Here is a 19,357-nt window from a genome sequence, read left to right as displayed (position 1 = left end):
GTAATATACTAGGGATTTGGAAGGGGAGCTAGAGGAGGGTAGAGATTGTTGTCAGGAAGCATCACCTGCGCGGTTTTATACTGCTAAACCAAATATGACGTACCTGGTGCCTCTCCCCTCTTCCTTCATTGCCACTGGATTCTTAATATGTCTGCAATATTCTCAATGCTGAGGGTATATGTCTTGTAGTTCTATATAACCTTACTACCTTTGGGGACTGTGAAGGTGGTAAGACTCTACCTTGAGTAATCAGAAAAAGAACGATTTGTAGTCTGAGAACATAGGTATAAATATACTTGGAAAGAACAGTCAGGTTGGAGTCAGGATACAGTAAAGGTTGAAAGCCTCTGATTTTTTTTTCTTAAGGTTTTAGTTACCAAAGGTTAAGTCAAAATGAGACAAAAACATTGACATTGATATCTACAGTGTCAAAATGGGAACCTTGTAATCAGATTTGAATAGGAACTTAAAGGTCAATGTCAAATGATAGTTTCCCACCTCAGGGTTAAGGCACCTGGAAGACAACCTCCTTAAAAATGAGTTTGAAGCTACAGATTTCACAGGCACTTAGAGTGGTCTGGGATTAAATATGGGTATACAGCATCCCAAGGCTGGTATTTACTCTACTACTGCCTTAAAGAGGGTCTCTGAATTTAGTTGTAATATACAAGCTATTGACAGTAATAAATTCTACTAAAATCCTAGCAGCTCTGCTCCAAGAGTCTATATTGAGCAGACTCAGGACAGGCATCAGCATTTTCTACTAAGAAAATATCTGAAGCCAAAAAGGAGCTTAATTTCTAGCTTTTCTTATCCCAGATATTTCCACTTTACTCAAGCTTTTGCCTGATCATCATAAAGCTGTGTTTTACCCTCTGTCAATCACACACAAACACACACACACACACACACACACACACACACTCCAATAAGGAGAAGTAGCAATAGGCATTAGTAGTACAGTGTGCTACTAAAATGTTCCTGCTTGTTTAAAAGAATGACATTGGGGTGGGGGTGGGAAGACAAGCTGGCTTTATAAAGGATTCTTTAAAGAGAGGCAAATAAAGACCTTAAGCATTATGGCTATGCCTCTTCGTTTCCTAAGCACTTTGTTTTGAGGGACTGCTACTGGGCAGAAAGTGCTCCCTAGTTCTGTTTAATTCTCTGCTTCCCACAGAGAGGGTGAGCCCAGACACTAAATCGAATGCCGAGCCCTTAGCCACTGACTGGAACACTGTTAAGTTTTCTGTTCAAGTTTTTAAAAGGTTCTACCTTTCCACCTCTGGGACTCAGCTGGGACTGCTGCTGTGCAGAGCTCTAGGAGAATTGAAAGCACCAAATGAGTTAAGAAGCTTTTGGTTTCCAAAGCTTTGGGGATTACAGGATTGTGGACCTGCAGTCTATTCCCATCCATGAAAGTTAAGTCTCAAATTCAGTATTATACTTTCATAAAGGGAACAAGTTGAGCTTGAAATCATCTACGCTCGAGGTTCTTTTAATTCTTAGGGCTAAGCTAAAGCCGATGACACCTCAAAAAATACCTTGGAAGTAGAAGTGCTAGGCACTTCGGCTCAGACAGGTGAGAAGTTGGGGTAAAATGCAATTGTTAGTGGGTTCCTCAAAGCCATGAGGTTTCACAAGAATGCCTTAGGTTAAGGGGCGGTTGAAGGGGAGGGAAAGGCCATGCCCTGTGTGTTCCACCTCTGCCTCTACCAACACTTTCTTTTGAATGTTGGATTTTGTTGGAAGAATTTGAAAAGGGTTCTATTAAGAAATTGTATAGGTTTTCTTCCAGCTCTAATACTTAGAATATCTCTACTCCTTTGGGTGAGGAGGTTGGAAGTCACTTGTACCTACTCACTTATGTGGCTATTTAAATTTGTAATGCATGAATTCCTGGAGCGTCAAAAAAATTCTCACCTTTACTATCACTTACATAGATGGAATCAGACTAAGCACACTTCAAGGCACCTATTTTCCTGGGAGCCTTGCTTCTCTAAATAGTTAACATTGCTACACAGACACATTGGCAGTTCACTGGCTCCAAGAAACTCAGGGTTCTTCTTGGTGCTGTTTGTATAAATTTATGCGGTACATGTTAAATTTTGTTACATGTATGTAATGAATGCATACTGATGAAATCCGAGGATTTAGGGTGTCCATCACGCGAGTACATTTTTGTTACAGTCACTGATGTTGTTTCTTCTATCTTACTGTATATCTGTATAAAGTATATATCTGTATTCTTTTACCCGCTTTTCATCTGCCCTCCCTTTCCCCCGACTTCTAAGTCTCTGTCATCTTTCTACCGTCTACCTCCATGGAATGAAATATTTTAGCTTCCCCACATGAGTGAGAACATAAGATATTTGTCTTGCTGTGCCTGGCTTATTTCCCTTAGCATAATGACCTCCAATTCCAGCCCCATGCTGCTGCAAATGGCATGATTTTCCCTTTTCTCCATATCCTCAGCAACATCTGTTGTATTTTGTCTTTTTAGTAATAGCCATTCTGACTGGTATAACATATGTCATTGTGGTTTTGGTTTGTGTTTCTCCGATGATTAGTACTGGTAACGAATTTTTCATGTATCTGTTGGTTATTTTTATGTCCTCTTTTGAGAAATGTCTATTCATGTCCTTTGTCCACTTTTTAATGGGATTTTTTTTCCCCCTGTTGAGTTTATATATTCTGGATATTAGTCTCCTGTCAGATAATAGTTCGTAAATATTTTCTCCCATTCGGCAGGTTATTCTTCACTTTGTTGATTATTTCTTTTGCTGTGCAGAAGCTTTTTAGTTTAAGACCCATTGCTCTATTTTGTTTTGTGGCCTAAGCTTTTGAGATCTTTTTCATAAAATAAGACCAATGTCTTAGAGAGAAACGCAGGGTTTTTAATGCATATAGAAGCCAGCCTGCCATTGTCTAATTTTCCCTGCAGGGGTTGACTTGGAAGAACAATACATAAGCTTCAGTAAAAAACTGCATAGGCCTTTGGGTAAATACCAAGCCTTCCAGATGGACTACAAATCTCCCTATGGGGCTCTGAGCAGCACCCTGGCAGGAGCACTCCAACATGCATGCCCAGAATATAGAGCAAGTGGCTCTGGTACCAGGCTCAGAGTGTACTTCAACCTGCACAGAGGCTCATGCTGCCACACTGCTGGGGCCACCGGGGCCAAGCATTTAATTCTCTCATGCCCTTACTCACTGCTTGAGCATATGGGTGTTATTTGCTGGAATTCCTTCAGTCCATTTGTTCTGGCACTTCTGGGGCCACGAAGGGCATTTATTTTTAGTCTAGTTCACTTCTACTGCCTGCCAAATTTCTGAGTCAGCAAAAAAGTTTTCCTATGGGGAGAAGGATTTGTAAGAGGCAAAGTACCACAACAGGTGTTAAGGGAAATGTTCTGAGCTGTCAAGCACAAAGGTTGTGTTCTCACCTTAAAGTCAGCCTCTGAAACATTGTAAGAACCAGTTTGGGCCAGGCACGGTGGCTCATGCCTGTAATCCCAGCACTTTGGGAGGCTGAGGCAGGCAGATCACCTCAGGTCAGGAGTTCAAGACCAGCCTGGTCAACATGGTGAAACCCTGTCTCTGCTAAAAATACAAAAACTAGCCAGGCATGGTGGCACACACCTGTAATCTCAGCTACTTGGGAGGTTGAGGCAGGAGAATTGTTTGAACCCGGGAGGTAGAGGTTGCAGTGAGCTGAGATAGTGCCACTGCACTCCAGCCTGGGCAACAAGAGTGAAACTCTACCTCAAAAAAAAAAATAGTTTGGGGGCCACTAAAAAGTGGTGAATATGTAGGCTAATTCTTCTGAGTCACGGAAATAAGTGCATTTTACAGTTCAATTGTCAGCTTTTTCATTTATATCAAATTGATCTTAAGAATCATGGATATAACTGAATCGTTTTTGTTATTGGTCAAACACCACTCTAAGACTTCACATCTCTTAGCTTTTAAAATTCTTAATCCTGCATGGTTGGCCCTATTATTCCTCTTTTACAGATCAGGAAACCTGCTAGAGAAGGAAAGTACAGTCACTTGTCCCAGATCGCCCTTTGCAGAGCTAGGAGTTGAATCCAGGCACTGGCTCCAGATACTGCATTACTAAGCATCAATTTAGATTGAGCCTTGTTGTTGAGATGGAGGCCTGCTTTCCTTCCCCATTCTAAGTTTTTAAAAATGCTGCTAGAATTCCTCAGCAAGTCTTCTAAAAGGATTATAGCTCTTGGTTTTCTTGTCTAGGGTTCAAGTCAGAGGAAAGGCCCTCCATCTGATATACCTTGAAAATCGTTAGCTTCTGTGAGTGGTAAACTAAGTCAGTCGTTCTCAAGCTCCCGTGTGCATCAGAATCCCCAGGAAGGCTTGTTAAAACACAGAATGCTGGGCCCCAGCCTGGATTCTGATTCAGTAGGTCTAGAACAGGGCCTAAGTTTGCATTTCTAATGAGTCAATGTTGACACATGAACTCAATTAATATTGAATTAATGTTGCCAATTTCGGTCCACACTTTGAGAACCACTGCACTAAGGTTAAGAAGCTACAGATTCTACCCATAATGTAAGTGGCTCTTTCATTTTCAGGGTTGTAACATCTACTAATAACACCCTCATAAGGCCTAAAGTTCATCACAGGAGGACAGGAGATAAATACCTCTTTTACAACACACATGATAGTAACACCTGAGTCAAGCCCTCAAAACTATTTTGTAGAAAAAATTTATTTGGGTGTCTTACTAGGCAGAGGTTCTTCTAAAGTCTATCCTTCCCTCCCTGTGTGGTCTATCTTTGATTGGCCCCATTATTTACTCTAAATCAGTACTCCAGAAATAAGCCCAAATTCTTCCCTGATATTTGGCCATCAAACCGTGTCCATGCCCAAGCCCTCCTCTCTCAACTGATCTAAAGTTAAATCTCTTGTTCCTTTGCCTCCAGGCTGCCACATTCTCTACCCATATCAAGCAACCTAGTGATTCAAGCAACCTAGAATAGCCAAGAATGGGGTCATTTCTCGGCTTACCACTATCTCTAGGATTAAGTTCCCTACTAATTTCCTCAGACTTTTCCCTACTGGTCACCACCCACCATCTGCTATACAGGCTGAGCCAACAGCTCAAAGGGGGCCCATTCACTTCCCCATGGCTTTGCCCTTCCTCATGGCTGCTTTGTCTCAGTTTGTTCATGTTGCCCTTGTCCACCCATTCACCAGGAGTGGGCTCAGATTGTATTCTTGAATGAGGTCTCAATGCCTTTTTTGGAAAAACTAGGTATGGTCTGACTGCTTTCTCATAATAGTCCCTGTCACAGAGCCATCACACAAGGAGATGAGTTCAGCTACCATTTTCCACCTTTAGACACAGAGATCTCCTAAGGCATGGCCTGCAATTTACATTTGTAACTCAGGACCTGGTGCGTGACATCCTACATTCTCTAGGCACTAGTTGGTAGTCTTGGGTGCATGAGTTGATTTATTAGTTTACTAATAAAGCTGGTCTCAACTAAAAACTTTTGTCAATAACATTTTCCCAGCTTTTCAGAACTTGAAACCAAGTGTGACTGGTTGTTTTACTAGCTAGAATACTTTGAAACACTCGAGGTTATAAAGGTCCCTGTTCCCTATACCTATGAGGGTACCTTCACCTCATCTTTGTAACATTTTTTTTTTTTTTTGAGACAGAGTCTCGCACTGTAGCCCAGGCTGGAGTACAGTGGCGCGATCTCAACTCACTGCAACCTCTACCTCCCGGGTTCAAGTGATTCTCCTGCCTCAGCCTCCTGAGTAGCTGGGATTACAGGTGCGTGCCACCACACGCGGCTCATTTTTTTGTATTTTTAGTAGAGATGGGCTTTCACTATGTTGGCCAGGCAGGTCTCGAACTCCTGACCTCATGATCCGCCCACCTCGGCCTCCCAAAGCACGGGGATTACAGGTGTGAGCCATCACGCCTGGCCTCTTCGTTGCAATTTATCATTTAAAAACAGTGCATTTTCACACACTTGTCTGTCAGAATGAGTGTGTCCCTTTGGGTGTGTTGGCTTCATTTCCATGTGAAAAGAGAGGTTCTGACACCTGAGAAAGTTAGCAGCGGCTAACTGGTAAGGTTAAGAGTTTGATATATCAGACCCAGATTTTACTTCTGACATGTTTTACTGCTCTTTCGTAATACTGGCAGTAATCCATTGTTGCTTGAATCATATCACTTTTGTAGGATTATCTGCAGAGATAGAAATTTTACTGGCTTTTTCATATTAAAGTCTAAGTTCTTGGTGATTTTAGGGAAACTTCATAAGCTAGAACCCAGATAGCACATGGAAACTCCAGCAATCTTCAGCTGCTATCTGCCTCTTTTATGATTAAGTCTTAAACAATGGATCTGCTCACTCCTCTTCACAGTTTCTATTCCAAGTGGTCTTCAGCTGTTTCCTGCTTTGATTCCCCCACTAGACTAAGTGCCACAAGTGAAGGAACCTGTGCTGTGGTCACTGTCCCTGTGCCTGGTGCCATACGGTAGGTACTCAGTAGATGTACATCAAGTGGTTTCAAGAAGATGCACAAAGATGAACAGCATCAATCTGCAACCTACTTAGTGAATATATAGATAAGTTAATACCTCAGATCTGGGGAAGTCTTTAAGAAAATGAAAGATTAGAGGCAGTCTATAAAATAGAAACCCTGTTTACTCACAGTATGTGGGAGAACTATTAAGTTCTGACATGTGATGTAATCACAAATGCTGTCTATCGCCAAGGCTTTGTTAGGTCCCTTGCTTGGCAAATTGCAAGTCCCCCCATCCCCATCACCATGTCTATATACATAAAGGCTACCCAGATGCCCCCCAAGTTGGCAAAATCAGCTGTTCTAGCCAGAGGCTCCATCTTATAGTTTCCAGCATCTCTAAACTACAAAGTAGGCAAAGGATCACTAAGCAAGCATTGCAACATTTCTAACAGAATCTCCACACTTACCCTTACAGGACCTAGCAGGCATTACCTTGCTTAGAGACCCAAAATAACTATTGGGGCTGGGTGCAGTGGCTCACATCTGTAATCCCAGCACTTTGGGAGGCCGGGTGGATCATGAGGTCAGGAGATCGAGACCATCCTGGCTAACAAGGTGAAACCCCGTCTCTACTAAAAATACAAAAAAAAGTAGCAGGGCATGGTCGTGGGCGCCTGTAGTCCCAGCTGCTCAGGAGGCTGAGGCAGGAGAATAGCGTGAACCTGGGAGGTGGAGCTTGCAGTGAGCCGAGATAGCACCACTGCTCTCCAGCCTGGGTGACAGAGCGAGACTCCGTCTCAAAAACAAACAAACAAACAAAAACTATTGGGCCAAGCTTTCCTAGGAGACTTCACTCAATGGGAAAAATATGCTAAATTTATGATACAGGTTGAGCATCCCTAATCCACAATCTGAAATGCTCCAAAATCCAAAACTTTGAATGCTGACATGATGCCGTAAGTAGAAATTCCACACTTGACATCATGTGACAAGTTGCAGTCAAAACTTTGTTTCTTGTATAAAATCATTAAAAATATTCTATAAAATTACCTTCAGGCTATGTGTATAAGGTGTATGTGAAATATAAATGAATTTCATGTTTAGACTTGGGTCCCATCCCCAAGATACCTTATTATGTATGTGTGAATGTCCCAAAATCTGAAAAAATCTAAAATCTGTGGAACCCTTCTGGTTTCAAGTATTTCAGATACGGGACACTCAACCTGTGTTATCATTTGCCATCTCATTTGGTTCCTGCAGTGCAGTTAGTGTATCTAACTAAGTGGTATTAAGTGTTTAGTTTTTGTTGCAAGCCAATAGAAGAACTTGGCAAAGAGACACTGATTTAGTTTGAAAAATGCAGAGAGTAAAATTGAGATGATTTTTACTTAAAAGCCAGATTCTCCTACAGCTAGGTTAGACTCTGCCCCAACTCTTCAGAAGAACTGTCAGTCCTCAGATTTTCTAGCCCAAAACTCTTAGGTGGCAGAAAAAATTGTCCCAAATTGTCCCTGGACTACTTACTTCTGCTTAACAAGTCTATCTCGCCCACAACCTCAGTAGACGGTATTTTTGGACTGTTTGCCTTGAAAGTAGTCTATCATGCTGTTGTCCAAGTAGTCTTTTGAGATTAATTAATTAGTAGGGACCAAACTAAGCAATTTTGAATTTAATCAACCAACCATGGAGAGGGCAGTTGTATTAGCCACCACAAGGAGCTCCCTAAGGCAGGCACATTTATGATGAACATCATTATAGACCTCATCAAGCCCTTTAATGCATTAATTTCTTAGGCTAGTATATGAAGGTGGTTTTCCAAATGAAAGTCAGTATCCAAAGTGAATGCAATTATTACTTTAAGTCATGTAGGCAACTGCCTCATTTTAAGCACTTTTCCGTGCACTGAAAAGAACGACTTTATTTACATTCTGTGAGAAATAGAAAATGGGCTAGATATTTAAAATGAATTCTATGCTGTGTGGCAAGTCTTCAAGGTTTGGGATCAAAACCCGAAGCCATATGGCTGGGTACTATCTGTTCCCTTGATCTTATGGTCATGTTCTACTCTAGGAGTTCTTGTTTAGTATCACCAGTTTGTTACCTCTCCTGGAGCAGAAGAGGTTTGTAACAACTTTTTTTCTCTTCCAAAATTGTAATACAACTACTCAAGTCAAGTCAAGTTTATGGTTATTCAATTTTATGACAGGTAGAGACACTTGGATCAGGTCTTCACTTCTTTTGAACATGGAGGCTGTCACCTTTGCAACATTTTGTGTTAAATAGCAGTCTATTGTGCTTAAGTCTTAATATTGGCAGCTCTACTTGACCTTTATACATGCTTTAGGTATCTGGGGACTTCGGCCATAAAAGCAAACAATCAAAACGACACAGGAGAGGCACTATAGGTAAATGCCACATAAAGTGGGCAAGAGGGTGATTCAGGGAACAAAGCTACACTAGGTTTCAAGAAGCTGTCACTGCCAAGGAGGGCTTGGCTGGTGACCTTCCTTTACACAGTCCTTGCTCACATGAGTGATCAGGCTTTGATAAGGGTTACTATCGTCATACCTTCATTGGTGCTATCTGGATGAGCCAAGTTTACTTTCCATGCCTTCCAGTTTCTTTCCTCCAGGTCTATTACTACCACCAGTAACACCAACCCACTTCTCACGGTGAGAAGTTTCCTTCTACTCTTAGCCTAGTTGCTAGCCATATATGAATAGCTCTCACAAAACCTTGGTTTTTTTTAGACTTTGGCCTTCAAGAAGATATCATACCACAGATTTTAATCCTGACTACTCAGGCTGGAGGAAAATGTCCTAGAACCCCCAGGAATTGTGCAATCAGGTATACCAACTTCTCAATAGCTTTAAGTTCCTTGCCAGAGTCTCAGTGCTCACCTGCCTTGTCCAGGAGTACCGTGGAACAGCACCATGTGCCAGTGGAGAGATGGGGTATGGTAGAAGCTCCAGGGTAGAAAGTGAGCCCACATGCCCTGGGACTTTGAACTTAAGACAGATGCCAGTTGGGATTGGTTTAGAGTCAATACCTGCCTCAGCCCAAATTTCCTCCAGTTCTGAAAGAATCTGCCTCCTTTCCTTTGAAGAATTTGTTTTTTCCATTGTTCATGGCATGTCAAATATTTCACATGTGACAAAGAGGATCCTCACCTGCCTAATACAAGGTGAATATCTGGCTTTGACTAACGCAAGTCAGTTTAGGTGCATTCCTAGCATTCTATAAGGTAAAGTTAACCTCTAGTGGAAGGGACATGCAGCAAAAATGAAACTTTTCTCTCACCTTCCTGGATAATTGTCCCTCCTGGTATACCTTAGTGTTTTGAAATGTTATAAAAGGCATAATGCATGTCATGGCACTATACTGAGAAATCGTTTAATAAGTTAGTATTACTCATCCATTAATGATTAATGCTAGCGTTTGAAAACTCTTGTAAGCAGCGCTTTTCTAGGCTCTCAGGCTTGTTACACATCAGGTTCCACGTTCACTACACATTCGTCCTCTTCAAAGAGTCCAGGCAGGGGAAGTCATTTGAGGAGCCTGTGGAGTCTCCTACTTTCCATTGAAAGTAACACTTCCCGTGCTGCTCGCTTAGGAGTCCGCGGAATCATGTGACCAACCTAAATGTGATCGCACCGCCAGCCAATCGCAGAGGGCAGAAAGGCCAATCCCAGTTCACACCCTCCGGACAGTGGCAACTAAAGGGCAGGGGCATTCGGAGACGTAAAAACCCCAGGCATTGCCCGAGAAGCTCCTTGACCACATACTTTAAAGTTCGCTCTCACTTCAGGAGCACGTGACTGCAGGCAGGCAGGGCCCCTTAAGCCACCTGGCTACGGGAGCTAGGGACTCTGGAATGGGTGTTTCGGGCCGGGGCGGCTTTCAGTCCCAATTCCCCGCAGCTGACAAGCCCCTTGGCGTCACATCTGAAGATCACTTCTGGGACGCGCTAGGATTCTGACTGAGTCCTCTTAGAAGGGCTTCCTGTCGCTTGTCCAGGAAAGTTATGAGGCCCCAAGTGGGAACGTGGCTGAAGACCAGGCAGGGCCCCCAGGTCCCTGCGGCAGACTCTAGGGACCCGACAGTAGTCACCACTGCCCTTCTCAACAAGACAGGGCCACACACTCGCTCTCGCGCTGTTCCTTTGATTTATTGTTTAGAATGAAGGCTAATTACAGTCACTAACCTAGGACTCAATTCCTCTCGAGGAAACGTCAACAGGAAGGAGGATCAGCAAACTAACCTAATTAAGTCTTCGTTCCACTCCCCCTCCCCATTCAGCTACACGAGACCCGAGAGGTTTCCAAATGCCGCCCGAGGCGTGGAAAAGGGAGGGGAGAAGCACCCAGAGGACAGTCCTGCGTAAAGCCCGCTCCTCCCCTACCCCGCACGCCGGAGAGGCGGCCCCGCGCCGGGGGAGACGCAGTCTGGGTGCGCAGACTGCGCACTGCCCGCGGCTCCGCGGAGTCTCCCGGCTGCGGCCCACCGAACGTGCGCCCGCTCACGGCCGCCGGAAGACTCCGAGCCCCGGCCAGCACCTGGCGCCCCGCGTCCCCGGAGGCCCTCACCTTCGCCCACCGTCCGCTCCCACACTCCCTGAGGTTCGAGGGGCGCGCCCCGGGCTGCCGCGCACGTCTCGGCCCTCTACCTCCTTCCTAACACTCCGCCTGGCAGAGGAGGCAGAACCATTGTTCAATGCTCAGAAGCCCACATACCTCAGCCCCTGTCAAGGGGGCGAGAAACGAGGCAAAGCAGCGGCTTTGGGGGAGGCGGTGTGAGGGATCGAAGACTAGTTCAGGCGAGGCGTAAGGACACCCCAAACCCCACTGTTCCCCAAGCCTGGCTCCCTTTAGCCGCGGCGCTGACAGCTCAGAGGCGCCACCACTGAGGGGAGGGAGAGAAGGCGAGAGAGAGCCGAGAGGCGCCTCCTAGGAGGCGGGTGGGCAAACGGAGACCTGCGCCTCGGGGTCTCCCGGTGCCCCGGCTGGGTCCCGGCCCCCGACGGAGGGGCGCGTCCTCACTCACCGGTTCCGGTGGCGCCGCTCTCCCGGGGGGCCCAGCACAGCGCGAGCAGCAGCCAGAGCGCCCAGCGCGCGGACGTGCCCATGGTGCCCGCCTGGATGGTGCCGCCGCCGCCGCCGCCGTTCGCTCCGCACAACAAGTTACCAGCCCTTCCGAAAGGAGGAAGAAGGTGGGGGCGGGGAGGGGAAAGGGGAGAAGGAGGGGAAGGAGTTGGGGGGGAAGGGAGCGGGGAAGAAGAGGGCACCCCCTCCCCTACAACTTGCACAATCTCCTCCCCACCAGCCAACCCACCCACCCATCCACCTCCCCGGGCTGCAGCAGCAGTGCAAGCCGAGCCTGCGAGCAGAAAATAATGCAGGCGCTGCAGAGGAGGGGAGGGAAGAGGAGGGGAGGGAAGAGGAGGGGAAGGAAGGGAGAGGGGGTGGGGAGCCAAGAGCAGAAGAGAGGACAGAACAGAGAGGAGCCGGTAGCGGAGCACCCACACCGGCGGCGGCTGGAGCTCGGGGTGAGGAGCTGGGAGGGGGCAGAAGGGGGAGTGGTCAACGGGAGGCGCGGCGGGCGGGCGGGAGCGCGGTGGCTTCAGTCCTTCTTTCCCTCGACGCGTTCCTCTTACACGCGCCGGGCAGCCTGGTGCCTGCGCCGGGAGTGTGCGAGTGTGAGCGTGCGTGCATGAGTGACCGTGGTCGTGGCTGTGGCCGCCGCCGCCACCCGGGCTGCTTTAGGGGCCCGGCTGCTCCGCGCGGCAGCCCGGGGCTCACGGGGGCCCGGGGCGGCCGCTGGTTGGCTCGCGCACCGCCCTCGTCTCCAATCCCGGGTGCCTGTCCTAATTTCCTGATCCAGGGAACCTGCCGCGGCAGCAGCTGTGCGCTCTCTACAGTCATTACTGTACCCTCCCGGCATCCGCCAGCAGAACATGCAGCAGCAGCAGCAGCAGTTAGCGCTGATGCAACTATCGTTGCTATTGCCACTGCCTCCCCACTAACGGGGCGTGCACCTGGGGGCTACTTGCAGTTTCCAGGGGCAACAATCATCTCTCTACCACCCTCTCCTGCGCCCCTGAGAGAGGCTGGTAGGTAGCATCTTCTTCGGGGCTCCTCTCTCCACTCAGAAAGTGATGAAGCTGAGGGACTCCAAACGTTTGGGGCGCTCAAATGTGGGGTTTGGGATGTCGGTCTCAATCGCACGCTGAGATGCCATTTTCCTAAAAACTAAATGTATCTTTAAGTGAGAGAGTGTGTGTTTGAAAGAAAGAGTGCGCGCGGTTGTGACTGCTCCTCTGTAACAGAACAAGACTAAAATAACCCAGCCTGGGATAAGGAGAAGGGAAATTGCTAGCGCAGCTTTGCGTTTGCTCATCAACGATTATAGTTAATTGCTAATTGCACAAAATGATAGTTTGAGGGCCTGTAATTAAAAGCTTAACCTTTTCTTGTTTGGAAGAGACGGGCCCCATACGTTTATTCCTCTTGATATACTTTGTAACATTCAATTACAAGAATCGAGGAAAGAATAAAGGAAGCAAAGGCAAGACTCCTAGAAAGGATTGATTCTTCTTTTGGGCCTGACAGTACCTGAGTCTATAATTTGCTTTTTGTGTACTTCGGTTTTCTTGCACACTTAGCCCTGGTTGAGGTGCATTGTCTGCTGTGGTCTGCTAAGCATCTAACCAGAGTGGGAGGGCACATTGAGCGATTTCACTTTCTTAAATAAAAGGTTTTAGGTATTTTAAAAGTTGTTTTTATCTTGATTCAAACTTGGAAGATTTCAATAATATCATATTCTGACTCTATTCTGTTGGTGATCTGAAGAGTAGTGGGCACTGCCTCACTGTCTTCTCCTTGCCCTGGTTCTTCTGGAAATTTGTCAAGGCTAGCAATCAGGGGAGATGTTTGTTAGGAACTTACTATATCCAGGAGACACACAGGAGAGGAAAATTCCAAGTCAGGATATGTTTCTGTGGGACCAAAGATATCCTGATTGTGCCTGCTAAGCCTGAAAGGGCTTAACTCTAGGTATGGAGGGGATCTTGCGCTATAGTTCATTTTGAATGCTATTTTGTCCACCCTGTGATTACACAGTTGATACAAACTGCAGCAGTCACACAGGTTGCATGTGAAACAACTAAAATTTGTTTTTATGACATGTAGTAATGAAGATGCATGCTGGTGTTAGTCACCAAATGGCATTGAGATGTGATGGGAAAACCTTAGTGCATGATGTCTTTCATATTCTCAGGGTTCTGAAATGCCATCTGATGAGCTGTCGCTTTACACAAGAGGAAAGGAGTAGAGGGGATGGGTGGAATCAATACGAAAAGAGGCAGCATTAATAAACAGTCGTAAGACTTGATTTAACACTTTTCTCAGAGATATAGGTATACTACAAGCTATACATTGATATGGTATAATAAGACTTTGAAAAACATGTGTGAGTACTTTCTAATTCTCCAAGGGATATAAATAAACTTTCGGTGAACTTAGCTGCAGCTCTATGTTCAATCTGTAACTTTTTTGTTGACTCAGAATAAAGCGTAACTTTTGGCTCCATCTCTGATTGACATGTAACTTGGTAAAAATCACTGTGCCTCTCCGTGTCTGCCTTTTGGCCTGTAAACTGAAAATAAAACCAACCCACATTATATCAAAGTGCTCCGTGGCCACACAGACCAGCTCTCTGCAAGGCATTGTTTATTAGAAGAAAAAGGTTGTATGGAGAAATGCATTTGATTATGATAGAAAGTAGCTAATAACTAAAAAGATAAATTGATAAGTGGAGATGGAAGTGGTTGAACTAACTGAGCTAATTGATCATAAGTGGAGATTGAAATGGTTGAACTAACTGGGTTCAGATAAGTTGACACTGCTGGATTCCTGATGCCTTAAGGTAAATGCAGAGGCAATCCCATTCACTCCTACAATCCACCACATTCATTTATTTGTCGAAGCAACACATACTGAGCATCCCTGGCTAGCAGGCACTGTGCAAAGTAGTGGGCATACAAAAGTGCTTATCTAGGAAGCTCAGCATCTGGTAGGGGAGGCAGGCAAGTGGGCAATTGTAGTACCCTATGTATAGCACTCTGATTAAGAGATGCTTAAAGTGTTATAAGATTGCAAGGAAGAAGCAGCTATTCTGGCTGCAGGATGAGGGTATCAGAAAAGGCTTCACAGAGCGTTTGTTTCCAAGCTTTTTTCATGATTTTTACCCAGTAATCTGAATTCTCCCTACTTCTGGACACATGGTAGAATTGGACATCCTGGCCCCCTTATGGTTGGATGGGGTTGAAAGACTAACTTTGGCTAATTATTTGTGAGCCTAAGTTACAGGGTGCCACTTTCAGACTGGAGCATTTAATTACATATATGAGACCCTCTCTTTTTGTCTGCATGGTGACAAGAAATGTTTAAGAGGTGGCTGTTGCATTAGTCCAGGTCTCTGAGTGATTAGATTCATTTAGAACTACCCATGTGAGTAGTTCCCTGCTGTCTATGTGTCTTTAGCAATGTTCACATAGAGTAGAGGTTAGCAAACTAGGGCTCATGGGCCAAGTCTAGCCAGTCACCTGTTTTCGTATGGCCTACAGATAAGAATGATCTTTACGTTTAAAAAGAGTTTTACAGAGAAGAGGCATAGTGTCCAACAGAGACTGTAGATTGTTCACAAAGCCTAAAATATTTGCCATCTAGCTCTTTAGAAAAAAAAAAACAAAACATACTTGCCATCCCCTGACAGAATGGGTGAGAGAGTAGTAAATCTTTGTCATCTTCACCTACTGAGATTTTGTTACCTCAGCATAACCTAGTGTTAACCTGACTGATACACCAGGGGAAGAGGGAAGGAAAACCATGGTTAGCAGAGGGCACAAAGGCAAAAGAGCAGCATGTATTCAAGGCAATGGAAGGGATTCAGGGTGGTTCAAGGGTGGGTTCAAGTGGACTAACAATGTGAAGTAAGGCTGAAGAAGAAAGGCAAGGACTGGGTTAGTTGGAGTCTAGGGTGTCATGCTAAGGCTTTGGATTTTATCCTATGAACCATAGTAAGAACTTGTGATAGATTGTCATCAGAGGCCTGACATCCAGTTTCTTTTACTCTGACAGTGGTATGGAAAACAACTCGTTTAGGTTGTGGAATAGAGTCAGACTAGAGGAAGAAACATTAGTTAGAGGCCCCAGTAGTGAGGGAGTGCATTAAAGAAAGTAGAGGAGGCTGGATGTGGTGGCTCACACCTGTAATACCAACACTTTGAGAGGCCGAGGCAGGCAAATCCCTTGAGCTCAGGAGTTCAAGACCAGCCTGGGCAACATGGCAAAACCCCACAAAAAATACAAAACACTAGCTGGACATGGTGGTGCGCACCTATAGACTCAGCTACTGGGGGTGGAGGGAGGCCTGAGGCAAGAGAATTGCTTGAGCCCTGGAGGGTGAAGGTGCAGTGAGCTGTGATCATGCCATTGTACTGCTGCCTGGGTGACACAGGGAGACCGTGTCTCAAATAAAATAAAAATAAAAAATAAGAGGAAGAAACTACTATTTGATTAGTCAGAAGCATTAAATAATTCCTCCATGAGATTTTTCTCCCTGTCTTTTTGGCTTTATCACTTTGACGCATTTTCCAAACATGTATAATCCATGTGTATCACTGACTGTGTCTGCTAAAAGTACAGATTCTCAGGCCCCCCCCTTGATGATCCTTTTTCAATTGGTCTAGGTAGAGCCCAGGAATCTGTATATGTAACCCTATTCTAGTTGGTTCTTAGAATTAGTCATGATTAAGAAACTGTTTTAGAGAATGACTTCTTCAGTGCCATTTAGTTGCTAAGTAGGTTTACTTCTATCATATTTGTGTAACTTAATTTGTCACATTTCTCCTAAGGGAGTAGGTTAGGATCCATCAACCTTAGGGTTGATGCTTCTCATTATTTTTCTTCAAGGTCCTTAGACTAATAGTATTGGCATCAGAAATAATCTTCAAACCAATTTGCTAGTTTGTAGTACTCATCACTGTGATTTCTACCACACGGCCTCAGCATAGAAAGTAAGGAGTGAAATGAGCTGTCCTCTTCTAGGGCCATCCCCTTCTGAAGTGTTTCAATGGTAACTTCCCAGGCTTCATTCCATTATTTTCTAACTGTGTGACAGGCCAGGGAAATGAGTGGGATTCACCCCTTCTGGTCTCCATGAGTAGGACCTGATGGTCAAAATCAGTGGGTCACAAATTTTAGCTTCCATCAGAATCACTTGGAAGGCTTGTTAAAACATAGATTGCTGGGCTCCACCTCCAGAGTTTCTGAATCAGTAGGCCCAAGAATTTGCATTTTTTGTAAGTTCCCAGATGATGTTAATGCCACTGGTCAGGGAGCATACATTGAGAACCACTGTTCTAAACCCATTGACATTACTTTCCCCCTCAGCTACTGTGATTGGTTTAAGGGCCTCAGCCAGTCAACCTATGGCCTTCCTCTGTTTGCATTGACTGGATGCTTCAGCCCTAAGCACATTACAAAAGCTGGCTCAGTTATGATGAAGCTCAGGGCTTTTGCTTGGTTAGAAAGGCATTATCTTCTAAGTAAAGAGATGTGTGGACGTAAGGCTAGAACTGCTCCTGCCATTTTGCCACCTTGAAGGAAGCCAGCTGGAAGATGAAACTGACTCATGGAGAAGAGGAAACTGAAATAAATGGCCTCAAATTTGTAAGCCCAAGCCCAGATCAGCTTGTTTCAAAAGCTGCCATTCTGTGGTACTTCTCGCTTACCTGCACCAAAAAATTCACTTTGTTGCTGAAGTCAGTTTAGATTGAGTTTTCTCTTACTTGCTACCTAACTGACAGAGGTGCTACCTAACTGACAGGTATGGGCCCAGGATTTCAACAATGTAAGGCTGTGGTCCTCAACCCTGATTGTACATTAAAGTCTCCTGGAGAGCTTTTAAGACTATCAACACAGGAACAGCTCTATCTAGGCCAACTGAATAACATGTCTGGGAGTGGGGCCTGGGCATGAGCTGTTTTTAGCTTTCCAGGTGAGTCGAATGTGCATTCTAATGGTGACTCACTCGGTGTCAAGCCTAAATGGCCTCTTGAGGGATGTAATGTGCTTACTGGAAAGCAATAGGCAAAACTGCCTATGGCTACTCAGTGGAAACCACATGGCTAACCCCTCCTGGAGGGCATTCAGAAGAGGAATACAGGTATCAGTAAGGACTGTTTTGAACAACTGTATTCTTGTGTAACCTGGCCAAATCAACTCCCCACTCTAAATCCGGGGTTAATGTGGACTTACTATAAATGAATGCTGATTGAGGGTTACAATCTAGTAAGAACAAGGTTTTGAAATTCCAAGGCCAAAGACAATTTTACAGACTGCTTTTGAGCAATTTTGAAAAGAAAAAATGTGGCCAAATGTGGTAAAAATAGTTTCTGGTTGGAGAGAAACTCCAAAATGGGTTGAATATGAGGCTAGACAAATGGTTATTAACTGGGAGCAATTGTAGACCCAATAAATGTCAATGTCTTGAAACATTTTTCACTGTCATGCCTGGGGGAGATGTACCCTCTACTGGGTAGAGAGGCCAGGGATGCTGCTGAACATCCTACAGTGCACAGGACTGGGCCCCACAGTGAGTTCTTTAGTCTAAAATGTCAGTGGGGCCACAGTTGAGACATTCTGAGCTAGACTTAGAAGTCAGCTGGCTCTGTATGTGCGAGGTTTTTAATCTGGGTTGGATGGCCTAACAGAAAGATGTTCTACTCACAACAGAGCAAGGACAAACTGGGTTTTGTCCAGTCAATGACAGATGTGAATGCAGTGTCAGAGGAGGTTGTGGGTAGATTTACAGACCTGGGAGATTTAAAGCAAATCACACGTAGTTTATGTTTTAAGTTGAAATAGGTCAATGTAGGATACATTCTAGGCTGCACTGTGAACTCACCAGCGTTCTTTGTTTTGTAGGGTTGAGTTTTGTTTCCTTTGGTTTACAATGCAGGAATGAAATACTGGGCCATTTATGTTTGGGAGCTCTGATAATTAATTCCTACGACTCTGGCCCCAAATTTGATTGTTCTAATTTGTCATAAATTTAATTTATAGGAGATTTTGGAATATAGGGCTATAGCATTTAAAACACTCTGATAATGGGAGTTTCTATGGAAATAGAGGCATTGTGGCCTCTACTGAGCCAGTTAAGCATAGATTGCTCACTAGAACACAAGCATTTTAATCTGCAAGGTAGAGTAATGCAGCAAGTTCTTTAAGTATTACCATTTCACCAGGATATTTCATGTTTGAACTTTTAAGAGTTTTGTGGAAGTAGATAGTTGATTTAATGTTTTCTTACTTGGTTATGTAAGGAGGTTTAAATTCATATTATACTGCTGCTCACATTCCTTGAAGGGCTGAGTTTCTGAATGAATATGCTTCCTTCCAGCCTGGCTATTTGGGAGAGTTATGTCCTAGCAACTCTATATTGTTTTGGAAACACATTTATGAGGAGTTCTAATGCTGATAATGACCATGTCTGCACAGTGGAAGGGAGGCCCAGTTTTTGAGCCTGGCTTTAGGGTTATACAGTACATATGAAAACTGCAAGCAACTCAGAATTGTTGGAGGATAGATCCCAGAGGAGATACCAGAGAGGAAGGCAAGTACAATTAAGGAAGCCATTTGTATATTGTTTGTTTGTTTATCCCCAAAGCATTTAGTAAGCCATTGAAGGTTTTTGATCAAGAGACGATTTGTTTGGATATGTGTATTTAGAAATATGACTATCTGAAAAGGTGATTATGTCTGTATGGGATCTAGAGGGCACTCATGTG

At 44.7% G+C, this 19,357-nt stretch overlaps 1 protein-coding gene and 1 long non-coding RNA gene across 5 annotated transcripts in view; one reads left to right on the top strand and one right to left on the bottom strand.

Annotated features, from left to right (window-relative positions):
• VLDLR (very low density lipoprotein receptor) overlaps positions 1 to 12,572 on the bottom strand; it is a 34,538-nt gene extending 21,966 nt beyond the window's left edge. For 3 of the 4 annotated variants that reach the window (XM_017860547.1, XM_017860548.1, XM_017860549.1), the window contains exon 1: positions 11,551 to 12,259. In XM_017860547.1, the coding sequence (XP_017716036.1) occupies positions 11,551 to 11,632 (82 nt within the window). In that variant the 5' untranslated portion in view covers positions 11,633 to 12,259. Of the gene's footprint in view, positions 1 to 11,550 lie in introns of all 4 variants that reach the window. The other variant, XM_017860546.1, reaches the window with a different exon arrangement.
• Positions 11,970 to 19,357, top strand: part of LOC108520970 (uncharacterized) — a 106,454-nt gene continuing 99,066 nt past the window's right edge. Inside the window, exon 1 of the long non-coding RNA XR_001883076.1 lies at positions 11,970 to 12,052. This is a non-coding gene — a long non-coding RNA (uncharacterized LOC108520970). The remainder of the gene's footprint in view (positions 12,053 to 19,357) is intronic.

This window comes from Rhinopithecus bieti, unplaced genomic scaffold, assembly GCF_001698545.2.
Source record: "Rhinopithecus bieti isolate Rb0 unplaced genomic scaffold, ASM169854v2 scaffold_55570, whole genome shotgun sequence".
In the NCBI taxonomy this organism is placed as follows: domain Eukaryota; kingdom Metazoa; phylum Chordata; class Mammalia; order Primates; family Cercopithecidae; genus Rhinopithecus; species Rhinopithecus bieti.
This window is presented reverse-complemented; position numbering and strand designations above follow the sequence as displayed.